Raw genomic sequence first — 25,752 nt, 5'->3', positions numbered from 1 at the left:
GCGGCACCCGTACATGTACGGTAAAGTCAGACGTGTATCTTTGCGTCAAACAGGAAGTTTCCGACAAAACAACTGCAAGATGAGCCGTCATATGAGAAGTCGCCCGACTGTTGTTTGTTACAGTGTGATACCATACTAATGAATTCAAAAGATGTCTTCCGACTTAACGTTAGACTTCGAAAATCATCAGCCATACCTAGTGATGGATAGTGAGGCCGGGACCATCTCTATAGACCAGGGAGGAGAGTGGGGTAAGGGAAGCTTTGCACTTTCTGGAAAGACCGATACAGAGGAGTGACAGCTAAATACTAGATGATCTAACGTTGACAATGTTACAGGTCTGCTGTTTAAAAACACCAGCACGCACACGTGCTGCTGTTTAAAAACACCAGCACGCACACGTGAACACGACGTAGATCGTTTCTTTTTTGTAATCTTCAAATCTTAGCTAGATAGCTAGCATTAGCTAGCATTAGATACTGTGATGATGTAACCTGCGGAGCTTGGGTGTAATATAAAAAATAATGGGCACCATGAATGGGACACACGGCATCCTTCACAGTACCATGTCTGCTGCCTAAATACAAATACCACTCTTAGTTGTTGACTCACCACATGGATCACAGACGGTCCTTAACCTGCCCTAGAAGTGGTTTGGTCCACTTGTAGAGCGGAAATATCTTCTTCTTCTTCTTCTTCTTTCAGTTTTATTTTTTTCAATCAACAGAATGTAATTTAAAGTTTTTCTTAAAGAAGTTAAATATTGAAGTACAATATTGAATTTTATCAAGCATAAATAATATTCTTAATACCACCATTGAAATAACAAAGATAATGTCATGTTGCATGTGTTTTTATTTGTGTTTCTTTTGTCTGTGTTTCATGCTAAATGTGTTATTGTTTATAGGCTAGTTTTGCTACATATATTGCATCATTGCATGTGCAGTTGGTAATTTTGTTAAATTTGCATCTACTGTGTCATTTCCTATTTTCGTGTGACTGCTCACATAAAATGTACAGGCTGGGCTCACACCTTCTGCTGTCATGTACACTGAACTACTGGCTTTAAACGGTTTTATAGTTGTGCTATATTTTCCCAGAAATATTAACAAAAAAATGCAAAGTAAAAAGCAGTTCGCCTCATGTTCTATACCTTTTGTTACACAGACCTGAGCCTGTTTGATGAGTTTGAGAGCCTGGGGGATGCAGATGACCTGCTTGTAGCTCTTGAGAATGCTGGCTACGTAAGTGACTCGTCTTTGCAAATAGAAATTGTAAAGTGAAATGCATGTCATAACAAGGAAATGGAAAATGTCTGAAAGTGCTTATCTCCAGTGGTGCAGAGAGTCAGATATTTGCACAGTATGTTATGTAACAGTCTGTGAGGTGTGCGCCAGGCCCAACAAGGATTTTTACTAGAGGTTTATGGGCTGATTGTCACACATGTTGTGTTTCCGACTTATGCAACATAATGTTGTTCTACACTTGTGGGATTCACAATAAAATATTTATAAAATGTGAAAGTGTTTAGCAGTCAGCGTTCTCATGAGGTCAACTGTCTAAGATACGTTTGTTTGGTTTCTCAGGCCAATGAGGGTCCAGACCTGGACTTTGACATCGACATTCCTCCATGGAACGGACTAGACACAAGCAGCACCTGCACAGGTACAGAAATGTGTGTTTGTCACATTTCACCACAGAATGAGTCGTATTATATCTGATCTAAAAGAGATGAGTTTGTCAGGTGCAATAATTAGCTGTAGTGTACAGATGTTTGGCAAATATTGTTGATATAATTTATCTAACAGTCAAAATGTTAACTATGTGATGTGCTATATCTCTTCAAATGTGTCTGAGAGCTTCTTCTCTTCTGAGACCCAGTGGTTCTTGCTGAATGAGCATATAACACATTTTTCCGTGTCCTTGTGCCTCCAGATGGTGAGGTGAGTGTGGACTCTCTGTCACCTGCCCACACTCTGAGCTCTGTCTCATCACCTGCCTCTGTGGAACCATTGTCCCCATACTCCTTACAAGTAAGTGTGCAACTCTTTGTCCTTTCGTTAAAGCATTTGAATAGTATTTCCAATGCAAATATTACCATTGTTCTTATTATTACTGTATTTACATATTTGCCCTTTGCGTGCAGTTGAAATACAGAAAGAATGTATCCAGATGGTGTCCGAACATTCACAGCTGCTCTTTGCTTTTCAGTAACACACATGCGCACACACACACGACACTTATTAACAAAAGCCTTAAACACCTTGTCAAACTAATAATTTTCTGTCCATCTGAGCTGAGTGCCAACCCCTCGTTTAAAAAAAAAGGTGCTGACAACTTCAGCTACATTAGCATAATTTAGCAGGCAGATGTTTTCACAGTGTGTCAAAACAAGGACAAAGGTTATGTCTTTTTCTAGCCTTCACAGCCTGCTCATATTTGTCTGCTAAAATACTATGACTTAAATCCAAGGACACAGTCTTTGATATATAGACAAGGACATCTAATCTATTTTAAGTTATTTCGTCTAAATAAAGTGTCTGGTTTACACATCCATTTTCTCTAAGCAGCTGGCTGCTTTGTAACTTCGTCAAAGATTTGTTTACTCCTACTGCCTTTTTCTGATCCACTTCTCCATCCAGGATGAAGCCCTGTCTCCACAGTCTCAGCCCTCGCCTGTTTCAGTTTGCTCAGAGTCCAGTGGTGTTTCTGAAATCTCTGTCCCGCCTAAGAAATTTGCAAAGAGGACCAATCATACGACACGAGGTATGGCAGCCTCAACCATTGCACATCTCAGTTGTTATGGACTGTATATCTCTCCTCACTGCCAAACAATGAGGGCACAAATGTAGCTCCATTATCCCAGAAAGTCTGGATTGTGATTAAGAAAATCAGCAGATAAAAGAGGGATCTCACTGTAAAAATAACCTGAATCTGTAGCTTAGTCAGCCTTTTCTATTTTTTTCATTCTTTTCTTTTTTTTCCTGTTTTTCACCTTACTGCTTCCATCCCTTATCCGTCGATATGCAGTCCAACCAATCAAGAGGCCGATCCAGATTGGACCAAAGGTCTCCATCCAGCCCAAACCACTGATTACAGCTGTGCCCTTGGCTCAAGCTGCAGCCCCCCTGCAGACCAAAACGATCATCATCCAGCCCCTGCAGACCACTGTGCTGCCCGTGGTCAAGCCAGCTCCCATCAGCATCCAACCAGCGCCCCCTCGAGGTCAGAGCTCACACTGCAACAGACTGAGAAACATGCTCATGTTACACTGGATTGCATCAGACTGTTTCATTGTACAGTATCATGTTCTTAACAAAGAACTTGTGCTTTGTTATCATGTGGAAAAGCAACAACATCAATGATGAGTCTTTGCTGATGAATTTGGTGGATATTCTTGCTTAAGCATTAATTTAGTTTTTGTTTTGGCCAGTAGATGGTGCCATAACTTTAGTTTTTGCTTATCAATAAACTCCATACTCTGCTTGACATTAAACATTTTTTTAACCAAACAAAACAAAAGTATTATCAATTTTAGCCTACATGTAAGAGAATTGGCCAAGAAGCCACCAATAACAAAAGGCTGCTGTGTCCTGCTTTAAAGTAATTTGCCATTTTGCGGTTTTGCTTGCAAGCTTTAGCAGTCCTGTCCTGTTACATCAGCAGCAGCAGGGCCAATGTAAATACTGGGTGGAGGAGCTGACCCTTTCAGAGTGAATTTGAACTTGGCTCTCCTTCTTGCCTGGTGATGGCCAAGATGGCAGATGGTTAAAGATGGAACATCTAACCGTCGGACCCCAGATAGACGTTAGGTCAAACCTGCTCAGTGTTATGAGTCTTGTCATTAGTTTGCTGTAATATTCACAGTAAGGGAGCACAGCTTTATGCATCAGGCAGATGAAAGAAAGAAATTCAGAGATAATTACGGATCGGTAAAGGTTTTATGGAGACGGACTGAGGCGGTCATGTGTTTCCAAAGAACAAACAAGCTGACAGGTGTTCACTGCTTTTAATTCCTTTTGACTTTCATCCTTATGATTTCTTCTTACAGATGGTGAACTTGGGCACAAGACAGAGTGTTGGCACCACACACATTCATTAGCAGCACTGGCTAACACTTCTACACAATTAGCACTGACAGGCTGTTTAGCATTAGAGGTGAAGGTTGCTGGGTCAGTTTGAGGAATGGTTCCTGGCACTGCCTTACTGGAGAGAAGAGAGTGGGCTTCTCTGTGAGAGACTACCACATTAACAAACAGACAATATTCTGTTTTTGCCATTAAAAATGCGGGCACACGTGCATGTTTATGTGTGTTCATGCACATTAAAGCGGCACACCTCTCAGTGTGGAATGTGGAAGACCACAGGTCAAGATGGCAAACATCTTCCCCACCTGTACTTTAAAAACACACACTCCTGTTAAAGACGAGGGGTTAATGTAGGTCAATAGAGGTGGGGAGCTGAACTGTACCATCTGCAGCAGGACTCTCTTTAAAGCAGCCTGATGTGGCTGAAAAGCATCTTGAATGTTTTTCTCATGCACATTGAGATGAAAGTGTGAAAAGAACAGACTCACTTATTCACATAATCACAGTGTGCATTAATCTGTGTTAATCATATAGTAAAAATATGATTACAGTATAGCTCAGCCCTGTAATTTGGAAATATGCATGTTTTTCTCACACAGGTCGTCCTATTGTGCTGTCTCAGCCAAGCCAGATACTACAGATCCAGACACCACAGGTCATCCCTGGGAATGTGGGCACCATGACAATGCTTACCCAGGACAAGCCTGTCCCTGTCTCTGCTCAATCGGTAGTTTCGGTCTCACTTCGGACCTCTTCCTCAGATGATGATGTAAGTCCTAAACATAATCTTATTTCCTTTTTATTATTTACGTTGGTAAAATATACTAAGAAGTGCACTAAATATCTTTATAGTTTCCTGTCTTGTCTTAATTAGTTGACCAAAATGTATGATTTTTATGTGGGATCCAAAGCATACTAATGATACTTCAGTAAGTTAAATGCTTATATGCACTGAATAGTCATCTGATTGCAAACAGAGTCAAGGAAAAAATGTTTGACTTCCTTGCAAAACATGTTATTTCTGAGATCCACATGCACCTCCAATAATTATCACAGCAACACACAGTTGTGTGAGTATCTGTGTCTCCTCATGTTTTTCTGCGTATAATCTTTAGGATTTTAGGCTCAGAAACTGCTCTGAAGGTCATGCTCTTTAATTTACTCATTAACTGACAATATGGTCAAACTGTTATATTAGTCAAAGCTTCTTCACAGGACTAAATGGTACCTGCAGCACTTGTATGGACATGCTAGCACTTGTTTATGTGCACATGTTCATGAGTAGTCCACTATGTAACTATGATGTGGTCGCCTGCTTCAAGTTTGGACTGATTCATGCCCATACTGAGCTCTTATCCTAAACCATTTTTATTTTAGTTTTTTATTAAAAAAACATTAACTATAATATTTGGTTAATGAAAAACATGTATATCAATTATTAAGACTAGTTTTTTCCACACTGAGGGGAAAAGCCATTACACCACATGGGGCATGCCAGTCAGTAAAGCCAGAAATGACAATTTACTTTAGAGAGAATAAATCCCAGCAACATTAATTTACTTTAAATCAAAATATGGCCCTAAAATAAATGATTTTTTCTCCACCATCAAAAGATATGCTCTCATTAAGTCCAGCATCATGTTGGGGATGATGTGATGTGAGAGCAGTTATAAAGATAGAAAATGGATGTGTTGCTGTTAGTTAGAGAAGAGTGTAACAAGGCATCACCACAAACCACCACTTTATATTTTTTGATACGTTAACTTTCATGGGATCACATACAATTATCATCATCACTGACCTCTGCTTTTTTTATTGGAAAGTTAGACATGTTATGTAATTGTAGCTCAGACAGTGTTAAAGCAGGACATTACTCTCTGCGTGGATGAAGGGGGTGGATCAGGGGTGATGTCAGGACAGCTGCAGTGAACAGAAAGATACACAAACATGTAAAATGACTGTATTTTTTTTCCCCCGCACACACTCATTTCTTTTTGGTTGGTTTTAATGACAGCACATGCAGCACAACTGAGGGCTTAAAGGGCACAATTAACTGCAGTGGGGACAGCCCCAGCAGTTTAAAAGGCAACAAGAAAACTCATTTACAGTATGTTTTGTTTATGGTACATGCTTGTGGTCTCTCAATAAAAGCTCGCCATGTTGTGTGCGTGCTGCTCTTATTTCTGGATAAGGACATAAAGCTAGTCTGTAGGCCTGTGCTTCTGATTGTTTTCTGTTCTGACTGCTGTGACTTTCACCAGCTTTCTACTGTTGTTTCAGGCTCTCAGGCGCAGCAGTTCCTGACCTTTGTAGAGTTGAGAAACATGTTCTCACTCTGTCTTGTTTGTTGTATGAGAAAGACTTTACAATGTTTCTCTCAAACTGTACATTTTTTTTAATTCAACATACCTAAATCAACTGCAGCGATTTCTGCATTTCTGCTATTGTAATCTTATAGAAATATTGCATGGCCCTGATATTGTCAAGATTTGTCATAGCCTAATGTCATGATGCACTTAACAATATTTTCCATCAGTTTTTACCTTGACTGAAATGTGCCTGTTGTTAAATGACTGCTAACAGTTGACCTCTGGCTGTAAAAATACTCTTCCCCTAAAAGGGTGGAGAGAAACTCATCCAATTATTTGTGGGCATAATCCAGTCTGGAGAGTCACTTTTGTGCCAGACCTCGAGAGCAGAGTCGAGGAATTCCAAACCCCAGAGGCCAAAGCAAATACACCTCTCAGCCATTTGTCAATAAAGTTTACAATAGGTGATTAAAGGGGAGGGTCTGTAAACATTAATTGTGAAGATGGGGAAAGTAGGACTGTACTTTTTTCTAACTTTCAAGACAACAAGAGACCTTAAAGGGTGCAATTTTTTGTAAATGCTGCTAAATATGTTTAAATTGTTTTACTTAAGTGCTTTCTGTGGCCATACAGAGAAGCTGCTTCACTGCTGTATGCTGGGTTTAGTCTCTAGGGTCTGGCTACTGCTGGACTTGATAGGCTAGAGGAAGTGTAAAATGCCTGTTAAAGATGGCATGCTTATGCCAGGTGTTGCTGCTGTATTAACAGTATATATATGTGTCAGTGTTTCAGTTGTTTTGCCCTATAGATAGATATGCCTATAAGCCTGGGTGTGTAACGGCTGCTAAGGATTACATGCTTCAGACAGGTGCTGTGCAGGACGACAGCTGTAAACAGCCATCAGGGATTGGGTCAGCATAATGTAATGGGCTCCTTCACAGCTGGGGATTTAGCTGTGTGTGTGCATCTGAAATTGCAGGCCTCAACAATCCTTCCATTAGTAGGATGGCAGGATTTACAGGAGGAGGACCCCATGAGAGCAGGACTCTGGAGGAAAAGGGATCCCTTTTAGTTTGCATTACATCTATCCAAAGGTTCAGGTGTTTTTCTTTCTTTCTTTTGCCTTATTATTCTGCTTAGAAAGTCCCATGTAAAAATACATTTTTCTCTTTTAATTGAACACATTTATTTATTTTTCAAAAACCTTCTGAACACAGAAAACAACACCCCGCTTCACCGTATTTATTAAGGTGAATATTTACTTCTAAACAAAGCCAAAAATTCAAGATATCTGTTAAGTTGTGTTGCTTTTGCTCTGCAGCTACACACCTTACACCTGGGGCATTTACAGAAGATTTTATTACAGTCTATCACCTTTCAGCTATGGGCACATGCCACAGTTGTAGTTGTTTATGACCTACAGTAAAATTAGCAAACATTTTCACCCTGGCCTGTTAGCTTTAGGAACTCTGCAGTTGCTTCATTGTCACTCGCTTGCTTTCCCTCTCTTCACCTGTATTCATCCATTGAAGAGTTGTTGAGCAGGCATTCCCCTTTCAGCAACACCCTGAGCCACAATTAGACACACACACAGCACTGCTTAATATCCCAACAGCTGTCTGCAGCTGGCAACTGTACATATCTACAGGAGCAAATGGGGGCATGTGCCCCACTGATGAGCCTAGTTGACTTTTCCCACCAGCTCTGAATTTAAACCAGTAGCTACGTCTGTGATGGCCCCTCATGGATTCTCACCCATTCAAGAGGAGCCTTATAGAGAAATGCCATTCTGCCATTTTTTTTCACCCTCTGCCCCACATTTTCTTCCTCAGCCTCATTGTGGAGGCGATGTGAAGTTCCCCCTGCTCTCCAGTCCCTGGTAACTTCTTTCTTGCTGTGTTCCCAGGCTCGGGGTAGTGGCACAGCTCCCAGATCTGAGCTGGGAGACAGAGAGGTTTCTCAGGAGACAGAACACAAATACAGGGATCCAAATAACTTAATCACCAATGGGGCTATTAGGCCCAGGATCTTAGGGTCTTACCCTGGGGAGGGTGTTTGTGTTTGTAGAAGGGCAGGAGAGGGGTAACGAGGGACTGGATTCACAATGAAGGTATCGGGTAATCGCTGCCCTGGGTTGTGTTAATTTGTCGTAGGTCAAGATTTGGGTTAGCATGCTGGAATTCGATTCATTCATTTCACTGATGTCATGTGGAAACAATCCTACTTTAAACTTGATTTTATTTATTTATTCATTAATTTGATTATTTTTCAGAATTGGCATTTTGTATTAAAAAAGCCCCACAAATATTTGTAGCAAATGTAAACATACTGATTATCATCTATTTATTTACAGACTATGCTAACTTGAGTGTGTAAGGCACTAATTACTGACTATGGCAGGACTTGCTCTCCTACATCCAGACATATAACATATTTAAGGCCTACATATTTATGTGTCTCCAATGTGAAGACATGTTTTCAGGGCCTGACACACTCCGTAAAAACATCCTTCTTCACCTACAGAATGCAGCTATTGCAAACGACCCCTTGACCACTCGGAGGATCTGAGTGTAAATATTTTAAAGCAGAAGCTTGATCTTGCACACTTAAGGACAATTTTGGGGTGATGGTAAAGTGGTGATTTGTTGCAGAGGTTTCTTTCTCCCTTTGCTTCTCATGCTTCTCTGTTTATTATTCTATCATGGTAGTAAGCTGCACACTCCTGTTGAGAATAGCAGTCACTGCTGACTTTTATGTTTGGTTCCTCTTCCTCTCCTCTGTTTACCTTCACACTGTGTCATCTGTCATGTAACGGGTTGTTTCTCTTTCTCATGCTAACGCTTCCATTTGGCTTCAAAAAGACAATCTTTGACTTTTGTAGGTTTACAAATAGTTTCTCTTCTTACACATAGACTTTTACACTTCAGTAATATGATGTGTGAATACACTATATTCTATAAAAATGCTTTGAGAAGTAGTTGCACCCAGCAGGTGGCTAAGACAGGCATTCCCACAAAAAACTACCTTTCTTTCCTGTTTGGTTAGGTGCTGAGTGGATGAACGAGAAAATGCACTGCTTAATCTGAGTAATAAAATAACTTGTCACATGTTTTTGTTTTTGTGTGTCTGTTTTCTCTTCAGTCAAAGTTGTCCCAGAGGCAACAGCGCATGATAAAGAACCGTGAGTCAGCATCCCTGTCTCGAAAGAAGAAGAAAGAGTATCTGCTCTCACTGGAAGCTCGCCTGAAAGTGGCGTTGTCTGAGAATGAGGTGCTCAAGTGTGAGAATGGCAACCTCAAGAGACAGCTGGAGGGCCTGCTGAGTGAGGTGAGAGGCAGGAATCCACAGCTCCGCCAGTATTTAACACATAACATGAGTGCACAAATGCTGCTTTTAAACACTCATTACATGAGTTGACATGAATTATATCTGTTATGTAGTACAAATGTGTTTCTTTTTTCCTACAGAATACAGTCCTGAAGGGAACGGCACCCAAGAGGAGAGCAGTGTGTCTCATGGTGGTCTTGGTGTTCCTGGTGCTTAATGTTGGACCAATGAGGTGAACATCTGTCCTACATAGTAATTTGATTTGGTGTCCAGTGGCTGAAATTCAATTCAAACAAAGGGTGGGGTGATGAACACTGCTGCTTAGTAAAACACAAAGATTCCTGCTATCTGTAACTTACTGTGAGTGCATACGCTTTTGATTACTGGAGGAAAACAAATGGGAAGCCCCATGACTCATTGTGGAAATCACGCCTCTCATGTAAGACATTATGCTAAAAAGGTTTATTGAAAACAGTGTAGAATGTTTTCTACACTTGCCCCACAAAAACCATGTTTTAGGACAGCACTGTTAACAGTGAACCACTACTCATTTAATAATGACCCCCCCTGTAAAAAGGGGCGAAGAAGCAAATAACCTGAAACTGAGCTAACTGGAAAAGAAAGTGACGATGAATAGTATAACCATGCCATATTGCTGTTGGGTGTACGGCACAGCCCTCTGATGTTGTTGCCAGAGTTTATAGGACTTCATGACTAATGGAAAACAATGATGATGGGTTGTGGAAAAAACTATTACCTTTAGCACCTGTGAATGTAAAACAAAATCTGTGTGGCTAGAAAATTAAGAAAGGACTAAAACATTTACTTGTGACATATTTGTCTTACCTCATCATGTAATACTAACAATTGTGACAAAATCTAATGAGTTATGTAAAACTACACAAGGGAAAAGGAGCTTGATTCCACCCTAGTAGCAGATGGAGAGATTGTGTAATTCTAGCTCATAGTTCACCTCTAAATATAATGACAGATACAGTACTCTGTGCTCATTTTATAAAAATGTGGGAATGACTTTCTTCACAAGGATACAAGAATCTACTTGTTGGATATTCTTTTCTGTGCTGGGAACATGCTCTTTGAGCTGAGCTTCTCTAGAGCTTAAACATGAATAAGTTTCTTAGGACTGTAATTGAGTTGGCTTTTGCATCTTTAGTGGTATGCACAGTAGTAATCTAGTCTGTGTGCGCCTGTACCTGCACTTGCATCTGTGTGTTTTGTGTTTGGGCTCTCCTTTGGAATGTAAAATATGCCCGCTTTGAGGTCAGATCTCTTTGAAATGAAAATGCCACCCAGTGTAGTAATACCATTGAAAATGGCTGTGTGTATTTTTGCTCGTGTGTGTAAGTGTGCACGCCCAGTGTGCTTTGGATTGTATGCTCGAGATCAGAGTTCAGATTCTGCTTGTGGCTAAAAAACGAAAAAGCCCTCCTGTGCGCGGGATGTGGGCCACATGGAATTCTGCAGTTATCCAAGTCCAGCCCCAAGTTCTTCTTATGCATTTGCTTCACACAGATGTCCTTATTTCACCTCACCTATTTCCTGTTTCATCAGTGTGTTTCAGGGTGGCTCCAAGCTTGAGGTCTCCTCCATGCACCACAGCAGCAGGAACCTGTTGGGTTTCTCGCCAGAGGCAGAGTCTGACGTTGTGATGGGCTCTGCGGCCCTTGGCAGTGGCCCCTCTGAGACGGTGGACAGGTAATGAGCCCAAACCCCCTCCCCCAGCACCTTTCACAACACTGTCTACCCGCTCGCCCAGGATGCACCTGTGCCTGTGCTAAGTCTGCACCGGTGCAGCTCATTACCGCACAAACATAAACATGTGCACCATCTGATTACCTACTCTGTCCAAACGTCTGCCTGTTAAATGCCTCCAGGCCCCTGGCTAGTTGGCCAAGAGTTGTGCTTCGAGTAACAAGCTTGGAAGTGGGGGTCAGGACTCGTTTGACATCAGTTGTTGTATATATAGGTGACAGTTTATTTTTCTAAAGGTTTATATATTTTTCTTTCTTTTTTACAGGCCCACATTTGTAAATTGCACAGATAACCTCCCTGTTTGGTTCATTACCTGTACCCCCCCACAGGTCATGAAAAATGTGTTTTGCAAGGTGGTCAGAGCATCTAACGTCTCCATGGCACTGCCAGGCTGTGTTGTGTTAGAGCTCTGTGTAGGGTATGTCACATGTTAATGTAAACCATTCATCTGAAGTATCAGGTTTCCCGTCGGCCTTAAACCAGCGCAGGCAGGAAGGAACACATTAACCTTTACAAAAGGGATGACAGCACCGAAGGCAGTGAGAGAACGGGGATTGGGGGAGATATGCAACCTAATATTGAGGTCCCTATGAGCAGGAAGATGTGTGCTGGAAGGTTAACACGGGCCCCTCAGTTAGAGCTACGATCAGCCCTCTGCGGTCTGACATGTTGTCCCGTAGAACCATTTTCAGGATGCTTTTAGATGTGAACATACGGCAAAAGCAGCACGTTGGCTCTCATCAGGGAGGCCCAGGGGAGGGATTACGTCGGCGGCATATGCTTTTCTTACAAAGCCTACTGCAGGTGGGCGCAGAGTACTGCTGGCAGTCTACATCAGCACCTCCAACAACACAATCATTCACTTTCAGAGAGGTATAATAGTTGTAATTAAAGTCAGAGAAACATCTGAGGAAAGAAGTCATGAAATGCTGTACTGCTAATTACGAATGTGTGTAAACCCACAGTATGACAACAACCCAGACTCTTGGCTTGTTGTTTTCATTTGTCATTATTATAATCAGACTAGCTGTTTTCTCATATCTGTGGAATGTGGTTCACACATTGTTACACACTTAACCTTTCACACATGTAGCCCACAAAAGGAAAGTGTTGTCTTTGTCTGTCTTTCTCTACTGACTCAATGTGTAGGCCTTTCCTTATTTACCCTGGGATGTTTGTCGTTTTCTGATTTCTTGCCAGCTGCTTGATAGAAACATCAACACTCCCACACATACAAGTTCTCTGCACAGCTGCCCTCTCTATTCACATCCGACAACAAACACAAAAATTGTTCACACAGTTTGTAAATTTCCTCTCAAATTGATTTGAACACTTTGATTCTTGTATACCTGTCCTCTGGTTGATAGCATCATGGCAGCAGTGCATGTGTGACCTGTTTGGCGGTGATGCTCTGCTCTCTGTTGAATGTTTATAGCAACTGTAAGCAGGAATGACAGCAGCATGTGGACCCATCATGTCCCCGCACTTCCGCTTTTAATGCAAGTCGGCAATTTCGTGCATACAAGCAGTGACTGAAGCCCTGCCACCTCTGCACATGTTAGGCAAAACCTAAAACTCTCTAACCAATGTCATTTAATATAATTGTCACCACATTGAAGTTATGCTGATTTCTCTTTTGCTGCCATTTTATTTGCCCTTATTCAGCCTTTTGTGCATTTCACCTAAAACAGAGGGCATGCAGCCATTTCGTCTGCTGTCTTAACAGCCTTGTGAAGTTATCACTGTTTTCTTTATCTAACTGATTTTCTTTTTTGTTGTAGTTCTGAGGATAAAGCTCTGATGGTGGTGAAGGATCCTGTCTTCTTCAGACCTTCGCCACCTCCCTGCCAGCCTCCCATTAACAGGACCAAATGTATTGAGTACGTAATTCTGCTGCGTCTGCTGTACCTGCAAGATTTTCCCGCACTCAGTCACTCATCTTCCTTCAGATTTAAAAAAAACTGTGTTTATGTGGCAGGTTGGCCCATGAGTTGAGGGGCTGGGTCCACCGCCATGAAGTGCAGCAGACCAAGTCCAGGCGCATGAGTAACAACAACCACAAGGCCACCAGGACCCTTCTGGTAAGTCACAGCTGCGTGTTTTGGAAAAAAGAGCAAAGCATATCAAATGGGCTGTGCTCACATTTATATAACACTCATTGTTGGCGGTACATAGCACAAACTAAAGGTTTTGTTTTTCAAGCCATTCCTCCTCAGTATAATTTTTTTCCCCCTGAAAACCCAAAGCCGCTCTTTCACCACAGTTTCACCTTCACTCACACCTTCCCCTTTTCTGCCTCCCATTTCTCTTTATTGGACTGAGTTTAATCTGGCAGCCCTGAGAAAGTAAACATAACACTCAGAGGGGAGCTCTAGGATTAGTGCCCCCCGCTCTGTTTTCCATTATTTTTTCAGAATCTGTCACACTAAGTCCAGTCTACGAAGACTGCCCATTTACTATACACCTTTTCTTTATATTACTTGAAATGGAAAAAGGTTGTTTATTTCTCACCTGTACTGATATTACCATCATTTAGCTTGTTTTAATTGCACTTTGGCTCCCTGGAATATTTCTACATATCCTTGTGGGTAAGATATAGAAATAGAGTCAGCAAAAAAAACTTCAGGAATGGAATAACTGTGTGTTGATCTTCAGACGTTTTGAGAACATTCATAATGATTGTAATGTTTTAATAGAGTGTGTATATGTGTTAAACCGCTTATACTTCGCTCTTCTGTGATGTGATTATAAAGCGATTACAGCTAATCCATTTTCCCCCAACAGAAAACGGAGAACAAGCAGGCTGAGAGTGGTCAGATTGTGACGGTCCAGTACACTGGGAAAACTCAGGAAAAGTGAGTTAAGACCCATTTGACTTTATTTATGTCAAATCAAACATGTACATAATTATTAAGGTATTCTTTTTAACTTTTTATTACATTGTTTTTGCAACTTCATTATATGAGGAAGCTGTAGACATAAAAAAAAACTCATGTTTTGTACTTGGAACAATTTCTGCATCTGTCCCCATAGAATTTGACAATAATTGATTTATGACGCAATATTGTTTTTAAAGGATGACCCTTGCTCACTGCTTCAGGGGTTTGGCAGTCATTAAGAAGCTTTTCTACAGTGTATTTTTAAGATTAGACAGATGGAATCAGTAGATTTCTGGCCGTTTTTCCAAATGTCCAAATCTAAAAAAAAGAAAATCTCCCCCCTAGAAGTCAAAGCCTGCACTGCTCTTGCTTGAACAGACTGAGAACAGAGAATTCACAAAGAGCCGGTATTAAGGATGACATTTTGTTACTGGGGAAAAATGGATCCTCCCAAACCTATAGTCCACGACAATAAGCTGTTTCCTTGTCATCTATATTGGAGTTAAATGGACACATGTATCAAATGAAGCAGTATATAAATCACAAGTTATTTGTTATTTAGTGCTACACAATAGAGCACATGTTTATTTCCCATTCTCCCCATGTTCTTCTGAATTTATCAAACCTTGTGTTTTCTGTGATTCCTTAACAGGAATCCTGGCAGTGAGCTTCAGGTTTATTATGCACCTCAACATACCTACAGTGACTTATTTGACGAGCTCAATCGCCGTGGCGACACTTTCTACGTGGTGTCCTTCCGGAGGGTAAGTTTGAGTTTGCCTGGTGCATGACACGGATTTGAAAGAAATTAGTTCTGGCTCACACATACAATCAGACCTGGCAGTTAAACTGACCACATAAAGTAAAAGCTCAACTCAGCTTAACACTAATCAAGTTTCATTCCATTTTTATGTCGTACAATTTAATTTTTTCAAACTGGTGAGTAATTGATTATATCGAGAGTAATCTATGAATTACAAATTACACATAATAGGTCTTTTCCTCAGCAGAGAGGTTTGATTTGAGAGGAAACTGTTGGCGAGGGGAGGAAAACTACACACCCATGGGTGTGACTACCTAGTTCCAGTCCAGTTTCATCCAGTGTACTTTCTCTGGGCCATTTGCACTCATCAAGACCATGTTTTACAATTTATGCATGACCAACTGTCACACTTAATCTGCATGGTCTTTATTCATTTTCCATATTTGAGGCTGTTTTTAGTTTTCTGTTTTTATATGATTAATCCTGGACTTATCTTATTTCTTTCTCCTCAGATATGTTCTCTGAGCCTCCAACATTTCTTCCTCTATTAATTTTTTACTTTTTTTTTAATACATTACATTATTATGGACCATAATGCTTTCATGTAAACAGTACCACAAAACACAGAATAACCTCCAAATGTGTAACATTAAGAAATGATAAATGTTGGCAGCATGTGAAGCTGATTCATCTCTCTGTCATCGGTTCTGTCATTAAGAAACTGTGTAGTTCTGACAAAAGAAACATGTGGTCACAATTCAAACAGCCAGGCTCAGTTTATCTGGGATGGATTTTTCTTTCACATCGCACTCATCACCTCTTGTTAGGTCCTTAAATCTTCAGGAGCACTCAGGGTGGTGAGAACTGTGAAATATGTGGTCAAGGATCAAGACCCTTTGTCACCAAACAAGTCACAAAGGTTCGGTTTCTCGTTGGCATGGTGACAGCAGGGACAAAAGAAGCAATAGTCTGTTAGAGAGTAAAGGCCCTACAGGTCAGGAAGCTGTCATTTAGTTTGTAGCAGCTCTGTGATAAACTACATAAACCACATTTCAATAGTTTTTGTTGTAGGCTTATATCCTTTATAGTTATTTAAAAAAAAGATCTGTAAGTTGTGTTTTAGGGCTGCAGCTAGCTACTTAATTGTTTCAGCTCTCTCAATATTTATTAGTTATTTTTTTAGTTTGCTTTAATTTACAACCCCAAAAATGAATAAATAAATAAATAAATAATCACAAATTCTGTCAGCATAAATACAAAAGATGTGTAAATTACAGTCCTGTCACAGTGTGACCCGTTCTAATTTTTACATACCTTTATTAGCTTTTGTCTGTTGTTTATTTTGTTTCCTAGGTTTCAGTGTGTGTGTGTGTGTGTGTGTTTGCAACAGCCTGTATGCTTTTTCCAGTCTAGTTCCATTATGATGGTACAATAAGATGGCCAAAGCTCTGGATTAAATTAGGAATTTGTTTACGTTTTAAAGCCAATCACTACCACATTTGACATTTGTTCCTCTAAGCATAAATACTTGTCATGGCCAGCAGTTGAGGTCAATCTCTGACAGTGTGCTAGGTTTGGGAAGTGGTCATGTGTAGGTCAAGGTTAGTTTAGGCTCTTCACATTACCACCTGTGTCTTTATGTAGCTGTGAATGGTGTGAGGCCATGGAAAACACAGCTTCAGGGGGTTTTCTGTCGTCTGTCTTATTCTATCGTCATTTTGTGGTTTTCTTCACTTCTCAGGTTGTTTTAGCACCTGTGGCTGTATTTAAGTGTGCATTGAGGTGAGGTGATGGAAACACTGGCTGCTTTCACTGTGGACTCAGGCCAGTAGGGTTCAGGGAAAATTGACCTGTTGTCATGGCAGCAGTGGCTTTTACATCAGCTTGACAAGCTCTCCCCTGATGATGAGCAGTTATGTGGGTGGAGTTTTCCCACCTCATACCACCACAGCCTCTCAGTTATAGTCTTAGATGGTGTCAATGTATTGTTAACCCCAACAAAACCATAAATTAGACAAGCGGCAGCTATCTATATATATATATGCTTGCCTTAAACAGATTTGCTTGTTTGTCATGGGTGTGCCTCAAAAATGTGCATATATATATCCTCACATTGTGTGATGTGTTGAAATACTGAGAGAAATGCTTAATACTATTTAGGTCTCAGGCTTTTGGTGCATTGACAGTACTTGCTTTTATTTTCAAAAACACTCCAGTCCATCAGGGTTGTGACATTGAGGTCTCCCTGAGTGCTCAATGCCACCTGGGAGATATAATCCCTGCAGTGAGCAGGTGGAGATTCAGCATCACTCTACAACTAACTTGAAATGATTAAGTCTGTGGCCATTTAAGTCCAAAGCCCCATAACTAGTGAGAAGGTGTGCCATTAATAACCACAGCAGTTAAGAAGAAACTTAAGTATAAGTTTAGTTAGCTGCAAATCTTACTGTACTGTACAGTCTGGCTTGTCTTTGCCTTTAAGTGTTTTTGATGACCTCCTCTACTTTTTTGTTCTCAGGATCATCTTCTTCTTCCTGCCACCAACCACAATAAAGGAAGTCGACCCAAGATGTCTGTGGTGTTACCAGCCATGAACATAAATGGTAAGTGCTGCACAGCACCGACACAACAGTTAGGGAGTGTGGTCAATGCAATGTAACAGATGAAAGCTAAGCTGGAAGCAAATTCAGAAACACGTCTGCCCAAAAGAATGCATCATTTGTGGCCTGAAACAGTTGTAAGGAAAACCTCCAAGACCAAAATAGAAAACTTTTGCTATTTAGGCCTATTAAGGTGATGCTGAGCTTTTTTTCTCTTTAGTGCTGGTATTTGTTTTTCAACCTACCTCCTTTGAACAAGAGATTGTGTTCCCCTTTTAAATTAAATGAGAGTTCCTTTATTTATTTTCTTTGCCAAAAAGGTTTTTTGACATCTGGTGCCTTCCTAGTACAAAGCCTTTGCTCCCTCCCTCAGAGTGCTTTACAGTATTTGTCATCTCCTTCAGCTTTCAATTATACTGACAGTTACATTTAACAATGCTGCAAGCTGTCAGCACGGCCACTGACTGTTGTTGTTGTTGTAAATGTTTAGTCAGTATTTTATTAAATGTAATGCTGTATATATTTTATTATTATATTAAATTATTACACATCTGATCTGTTATTTTGGCAGAACAGACCGTTGCTATGGAAGTGGTTCTGATTACTGAAACGTCATCTACATTTTATTCATTCCTTTTTGTGATGATATTGATTTCTTCATTTACCATAATAAGCAGGTTTAAGTGCAGAAATCTGGTCAGTAAGGGTATATTTAACCCCTACTTTCACAGACCCATTGCCTGTTGATTGTCAAAGTTACCACATCTTCTGTAAAACAAAGCTGACAATGGAAAAGGGGTCAGTGACCTTGTTTTAGTGAAGTCAACCTGTGTTTAAAAAAGGAGTGCATGAAGGGGTTATTACTGGGCACCATGTGTAACCAGGAGTGTATTATTTAGGGCCTAAACCTATTTTGGAGTCGAAGCACTTTGGATTGAGTGCCCTGGTCTGCGTATTCAATGTTATTACCACACATAATAGCTGCGTACTTGATGAATAATGTGATTACTTTCTATAAAACTGCAGCCCATTTCATATTATCAAACAAGGATCCCAGCTCATAACTTCATTTACCCCTGAAGTGCTGTCTACAGCTTGTCAAAGTGGGTGGCAATCAGAGTGCACTTGGTTGCGGTTTGGTGGTTGGTTTCCACCAGCCCATTTGAGAAGCAGTCAACCATTTATTCGACCACCATACACTCAAAAACAAACCCACAAGAAACATTTCAACACTGTATTCATGAGGTGCACTTCAGTATCTGAACACGATCAACAAAATCCTTGGACTTCCACCGAGACATTTGCTTCAAATTGTGTTTTTTTTCTTTCATTTGTGCATATGCACTTTATTTCCATGAGCTTGTTAAAACCTTTCTCTGTGGCCCTGATATCTTCTGGATTATCAAAGCTCTATGTCAAAGTCAGGTCATTAGAGATGTCGGTGGAAAGAAGGGAGTCTGTGTCCAAACTCTGCAGAGTTAATTATCAGGAGGCTTGATTGTCACTGAGCCCGTTCAGGAGGGATTGTAGAAATGCATGCTGAGACCAATTAGGAAGACAGCCATTTGTTGTTGGCAGGTTAAGTGGCTTTTTTTAAATCAGAAATCCTTTTGTTCTTGCTGTCTCTCTGTGGCAAACCACCAGCAACAAATTTGATTAGTGTTTCAACCATGCCTGTGAGGAGTGAGTCAGTGGAATATGAACCTCTTACTCAGCAGGGAAGACATGGCCGTTGAGATTTTTTTTTTCTGGGAGAGGGGTGTTCGATGAAGATTGATGAAGGTAAACATTGTTCTTGGTTGGTCTTGTCAGGGTGGAATGTTAGGGTCCGTGCTGGTCGGATGGCCCATTGAAATGGCAGCAAATAGTGAAATCCAAGACCTCCTTTTCAACTAATTGTTGAAAAGGCCAAACAAAGGTGGCATTCATGGAGAAATATCAGGTCTGGAAAGATTCTCATTTGCTTGAGAAAAAAAGGATTTTGATTTGCATGATCTGTCATGGATGCACGCAGTGAGCTGCAAATTGGAATCATTGTGTTCCTCTGTGCCTGTGTCAAGCGTCACTGTGCTCGCATCTAATAAGTTGCCTGGATCATGTGGCATCTTTTAGAGACAGGGCTGACACCTGTTTTATATTAGCAGTTACCACAACTGCTTCTTCTACTAGTGCCTTGTTGACCTGACAGTGAGGACTGCAGTTAAAAACCAGGCCCAGAGAGGATGGCTGTGATTCTCTTGCTGTTCGCATGGTAGTCCCTCCTCTTACATTTAAAGCCCCATGTGCCCCACAGATGACAGCCTTCAAGTAGCATTTCAGATTTGTGTTCTCTTTACGAGAAACTTTAATGTGATTAAGTGCAAATGTACATTTTCAGTTTGGGCGAGACTTTAAAAACGAAAAGGCACTGTCCTCATTCTGGAGCATGATTGCTCCACAGTGCAAGATAATTCTTTCCAGCTCCCTGTAGCTGCTCTCCTTTAGGAATGCCTTCCTTCTCCAATCACTAAATGGTTTTCATCTGGAGGAGGTGGATAGTCTCTGCTAATCTGCTGTGATTGCTCAGTCTGTCTTGGCCAATAAGTGAGTATTGAAGATAGACACTTTGATGTGAGCCGTCGTCTGTTTCTGTCTCGCTGCGTGTCCACGGTTCAGGGGCTCTGTTGAAGTTACTTGACCTTGACCCGTTTGATTTGCTCTCACAATGTATCTGGCTCAGCAGTGGCTCCTTATAAGGACTGAAGTGTGTGTTTATTTAATGATCCCTTTTTTTGAGTTTGAAAGTAGCTCCATCAAGTGAAAGCGACATGTTTGGAGGAGAGGAATGTTTTGGTGGTGACATCACTTACAGGTGGATCAACCGTGGGAGACGCACTGCGGTCTATTTTTACTTCTCTGAGATTGGACATATGCACTGTAGCTAACAGGGAGCTTTCATCAGGGACTTTGAGGTAGAGCTCCGTAGCAGTGAGTGACTTGGGTGGGGGCTTGGTGGTGGGGGGAGATTTTCCTACCTCTAATCTAAACAAAACATCCTGTCAATTGCTGTGCACTGTTAACAAACCAAATATTTAACCCTTGCCATTCCTGGAAAGTAAATTCCATTCTCTAAATGAATACATCAATATTTGACAATTTGTCCTCATAGTTATTCATTTTTTACACCAAGTGATGTAAACGTTGTGTTTAAATTGTGCAAATATACTTTTAACCATCTCACCTCGGAATCCAAATGTCACACTGTAAAGCTTCAGTTCACCTGAGCTGTTGTGTTCTAAATGGGAATTCTTTGAAATGCGCCCACCATAGGGGTAAACATAAACAAGTTACTTAAATGCTGTAAATCTTCTTGTATTGTTTGATAGTAGAAAAACTGAGATCAGTAGCTATGTCTGGCTGTTGCTTTCTAGACACTTAAGTTACATGTTACAGTTGATAGAACCATGTATATTATAGAAAATAAACATGCATACATCCACTGTACCCCTCAGCATAAACTACAGCAGAGGCTATGAAGCCCAATTTCACCTCTAGCACCACCATGACATTTACATTTTGGGGGGGTTTGGGTGGACTACAGTAAAGGACAGGAGGCAGCTTCACGTCATCACTTAGCATGGACTCTGTCTTTTGTCGTCAGACCCTTGAGTTATTTTGTCACAGTTAACAATGCTTCATTGTATATACTTGGCTTATGCATCCTGTTTTGGTTTGTGCAGTCATTACAGACAGAAAATATGCATTCAGATTTTTCTGAATTTAAAGTGACAAATGGATTGCCCTAGTGCTTATTTGTTAATTTTTTGTTAGTGTTTGAACCAAAATCATGTTGTAGTTTGGGGTTATGAATCATTTCCTTCTGAATGCAAAGGAGGAGAAACAGCGCTTCCTTCATGAACGTGTCCTGTGAGTTTGTTCCAGTCCGGCAGCCACCGTTCTCCTGAGGTCCACTCTCAGGTTTCCTTTCAGATGCGTTGTTGCCAGACGTTAGGTCTTTATCAGCATATACACCAGCTCAGTGTGTTCCTGAAACTTTCTGGAACATTACCAGATGGCACCAGTAAAAGGAGGGGATAAGACCATGCAGGGCAGGACAGTAGATTTGGCAGGCTCTTCAAAGAGCTGATATTTGATGTTGGGCCTTGTGTTGTGTGTTTGCCGGTTTCCTCTTTCAGTCTTCAGGCCTCTCAAGCGGTTAGCTAAGTAAAAGTTAGACAGTTTGGTAATTTGGTGAAAGGTGGATATAAACCAAGAAGGATATTAAACGTGAGTAATTTGGATAATGTTTCAGATTATGGCCCATGCATTACAGTGTAATCATTGTGTGCTTACGGAGCACAGAGCATGAAGTGGAAAAAGAAAACTACTGAGAGTCACATCTGCTTCAGATGTGCTTTGTGTTTACAGTAGCACTGCTTAAGAAATATTAGGTAAGATGGTGAACAAGCAAACACACCTGCACAACATCAGCATGTTAGCATTCAGCTAAAGCACCTGTGTGCACTCTTTCTGAACATTTTGCCCACAGCTGGTAATTTAGGTTAAAAGGACAGGTCACTCATAGATTTTCTTGTGGCCTGCTGTGATGTTTATCCATCTAGATTGTGTTGATGTGAGCAGCAAAGGTTTGGAGGTTGTGCTTATTAAAGCTGATAAAGACAAATCTGTATGGGTAACATTACCAAAACTCTGTTCAACTGTTAGATAAATACCACCATAACCTACAAGAACAATCAGTGTGAAGAATCTGAGTGACCCATCCCTTTAAATACCACAAATAAAGAGTCGACTCTCAACACTACATTCCTTTTGCTAACATTAGCTAAAATTAACCACCTTTGTGAATCATACAGGTATCCTCAACTGAGCCAGGCTGTATTTGTAAAAACAGCAATATTTTCTTACTGTAAGTTTGGCTTTTAGTGTGGCTTGATTCTACAGTGGTGACAGGACCTTGAACTGAGGAGGGAGAAAGTCACCAGGCAGTATGGAGAGAACTTTTCCAGGTCTGCTTCAGACAGAAGCCTAATTAGAGCTAGATGTAGCGTGACAAAGACTTCCAGAGACGCACACGAGGATTTCCAGGGATTGCTGTTGAAACACTGAATCTGTTTGAAAAGTTCCAGTTTCACTGCAGGTGCAAAAGAAGAAGTGTAGCGGTGGATGAAGTCATAGTCATTACGAGTACTATTCATCTAATGTTATGAACATGCGTGGAGCTCCGTCCAGCTGCAGACAGAGCTATAGTGTGGTGTCTGTGCAATCTCATGAGAAACTGATGTGTTGCACAGGTGTCTGAAAAAAAAAAAAAGGCTGCAGCATGAGGGCATTTTAAAGACGCCTTCATCTTCACTACCGGGTCCTATAAGAGAAGCACTAAGACTGAGTGAGGTGTGTTTTGCTCCTTATGGGGAATGTTTTCTCCAGTGACACACAAAGGAAGCCACAAGTTTTTAGGTTGCCTGTCAGTGTAAATACACATGGGTCCCCTCAACATGTTATTACCTTTTTCTAGTGAAGAAATTTACAAGGGTGCCCACTTTAAAGGACTTTCTTTACCAAGGCTGAGTAAAGTTTAGCTGTGTGAGACCACAAACCCCGACCCACCAGTATGAAGTCTAGTATCTTTTCCCAGGCTTGAATTTCCTAAGACAATGCCAGAGTTACTGCTTGTAAGTGGAGCCTGGATACGACTGAGGAAGCCTTAATAACATACTGTAACCATCTGTGGTCAATGGGTTTATTCGCATCGGATTTAACATTGATCACTTTTTGTCTTTCAATGTTTTCTCTTCCAAACACAACAAGAAGACTGACTCATCATCCATGATCTCTTTTCTGACCCACACTCCTGCCAGACCTCTTTTTGTCTTCCTCGCCAATTTGTATGTCCTGCTCTTGTTTAGAGCTGTTTTGTTTATCTCCATGATGGAGAACTCCATTGTGTGAGTCACCTCTGGACTCCCATCTGTAATCCAGCCTCACTGCGGTCCCAGTCTCCCCCCCTACTGACTCAAACAATACTCCTTACACTCCCAGGTTCTTATCACATCATTTTAATAACAAACATGAAAAATAACTTGCCAATAATAATAATGATGAATACAGTTTGGAGAGCACACTTGTCTGCGATTGATTAAATCTTTTGTCTTTGTGGTTGTTTTTAAACGATCATCTTTTTCCCTGCTATTACAGAAAGCATCATAAGAGACAAAGAGTTCGAGGTGATGATGCAGATTGATTGTGAAGTAACTGACACCAGGATCCTCCACATCAGGACATCCAGCATCCCACCTTTGCTTCGAGTCAACCGCACAGACACATTTTACCAGCACTCCTCCACAGAAAACAAGGCTGCGCCTCCCGTCGGTGTGCTGATGGGGTCTGCTTAGGATCACTGCTGGAGTTCTCTGTAACTCCCCTCCTAAACTCATGAAGGCAAACACAAGATAAGACCTCAGTTAACACTTTTTTCAGGGGGTGATGATGAATATTTTAAATCTGGTGTGATCTCACTGGCGGACTTGATGTGAATGAATGAGCTCTGCACAAGAAGTGTCAGCACCAGTCAGCCACATTCTTTACCAGGGCTGGTATCCGGAGGTTTTCTGTAACAGATGCTAGCTCCTTGTGTGGCAAAGCTGACTTCTTTCATGTAAGCCCCACATAAGAGTATCAGAATTGTTCAGCGACAGGGAGCAGAGCATTGAACCCTGAGTCACCTCATCGTACACAAATACTTTTTATACCAACTCCTTCAGTCTGCCCACATTTTTGTTCTTATTTTCTACAAAAAAAGCTTAGAAAACAAAATATTATATCAGTGGTTTTCATGTTTGGAAGAAGATTTCTTGCTCCAAATGAAGCCATTTTCATTAATGAACTGATTAGAAAGATATGCCAGATTATTAATTACCTGTGGCAACAATTTAGGAAGTCAGGTAACCTCTATATTGTTGGCTGGTGTCCATTAATTTGAGGATTCCTTGTGCTCAGTTTAATGATTTTACCTAATGTACTTAATTTTGGGGTTTTTTGCACTGTTTCATGTATTCATGAACACATTTGGATACTCTGCATATTGATCTTATGTAACAGTACACCTGTGGTTTGGATGCAACTAATTTTTGATGTGGGATTTTTTTATTTGACATATTGTATGAAAAATGGCAGAGAGAAAGCAGTTAAACATCCTAGAAATCCCTTTTTGTCTTACAGGTTTTCCATCTTAAACCTCAAAGACTGGTATTTATTTCTCCATCCACGGGTAAAACTGTGTTTTTATTTGCCATACTTATGTATAAATATATGTGAAAATGGAGTTCCTGTGCAGAGTTTAGATGATTTATAAATTCATACTAATTTGTGGTAAAACATTTGCACTAAATGCAGAACAATGCCTTATATTCATGTGTGTTTTATGTTCATATGATATGGGATATGGTAATAAGTTCCAGTTTTGTATGTGTTGACAAAACAACACATACTTTAAAAGCGTGTTTCTTTTAGCAGCAGATGTTTTAGGTCAGCAGTAAAAAATGTGCAGAAGACGTGTGTTTAACGCCGGGCTTTCTCTTCATGTTGTGTAGTTTTATTTGCTTCTCTTTTGGATTCAAGCATATATTTGATTCACCACAATGTTTTCATTGCATCCCAGCTGTACTTTAGAACAAAGAAAAAGTACAAAGACTGGCTTGTGATGTTTTGTTTTTGTATCCTATGATGTGCATACACCATTATAAACACTGGATTTTCTCTAAGTATACCTGTGTGTGTGTGTGTGTGTGTGTCTGTTGGGCTGATGGGGCAAATCCTACAGCTGCCTCATCCTTATTTGTGTTCAACAGCTACAATACATTGATTGTTTCTGGGAAATTTCTCTCACAATAACTCAATTTACTGCCGCTAACAGTTTTCTAAATTACAGGCTTCTGAATGTCTGTTTCTTTCTTGTCTCATCTGCTGATTTTACACCTGAAAGCTACTATTAAAGCTGCCTCAACATCATACCGA

General features: G+C 40.7%; 1 protein-coding gene across 1 annotated transcript; it reads left to right on the top strand.

The window, feature by feature from the left end:
- On the top strand, positions 1 to 25,504 carry atf6 (activating transcription factor 6). Its single transcript, XM_028403289.1, has 16 exons — positions 1 to 251; positions 1,168 to 1,244; positions 1,587 to 1,665; positions 1,936 to 2,033; positions 2,643 to 2,766; positions 3,031 to 3,225; positions 4,688 to 4,857; positions 9,539 to 9,724; positions 9,865 to 9,956; positions 11,297 to 11,440; positions 13,279 to 13,377; positions 13,476 to 13,578; positions 14,282 to 14,352; positions 15,029 to 15,140; positions 17,658 to 17,742; positions 23,935 to 25,504. The coding sequence occupies exons 1-16, from the start codon at positions 152 to 154 to the stop codon at positions 24,129 to 24,131; spliced, it is 1,932 nt and encodes a 643-aa protein (XP_028259090.1). The 5' UTR covers positions 1 to 151; the 3' UTR covers positions 24,132 to 25,504.
- The last annotated feature ends 248 nt before the right edge of the window (positions 25,505 to 25,752 follow it).

Source organism: Parambassis ranga, chromosome 4 (genome assembly GCF_900634625.1).
Source record: "Parambassis ranga chromosome 4, fParRan2.1, whole genome shotgun sequence".
NCBI lineage: Eukaryota > Metazoa > Chordata > Actinopteri > Ambassidae > Parambassis > Parambassis ranga.
The sequence above is the reverse complement of the archived record's forward strand: the minus strand, read 5'-3'. Positions and strand labels throughout refer to the sequence as shown.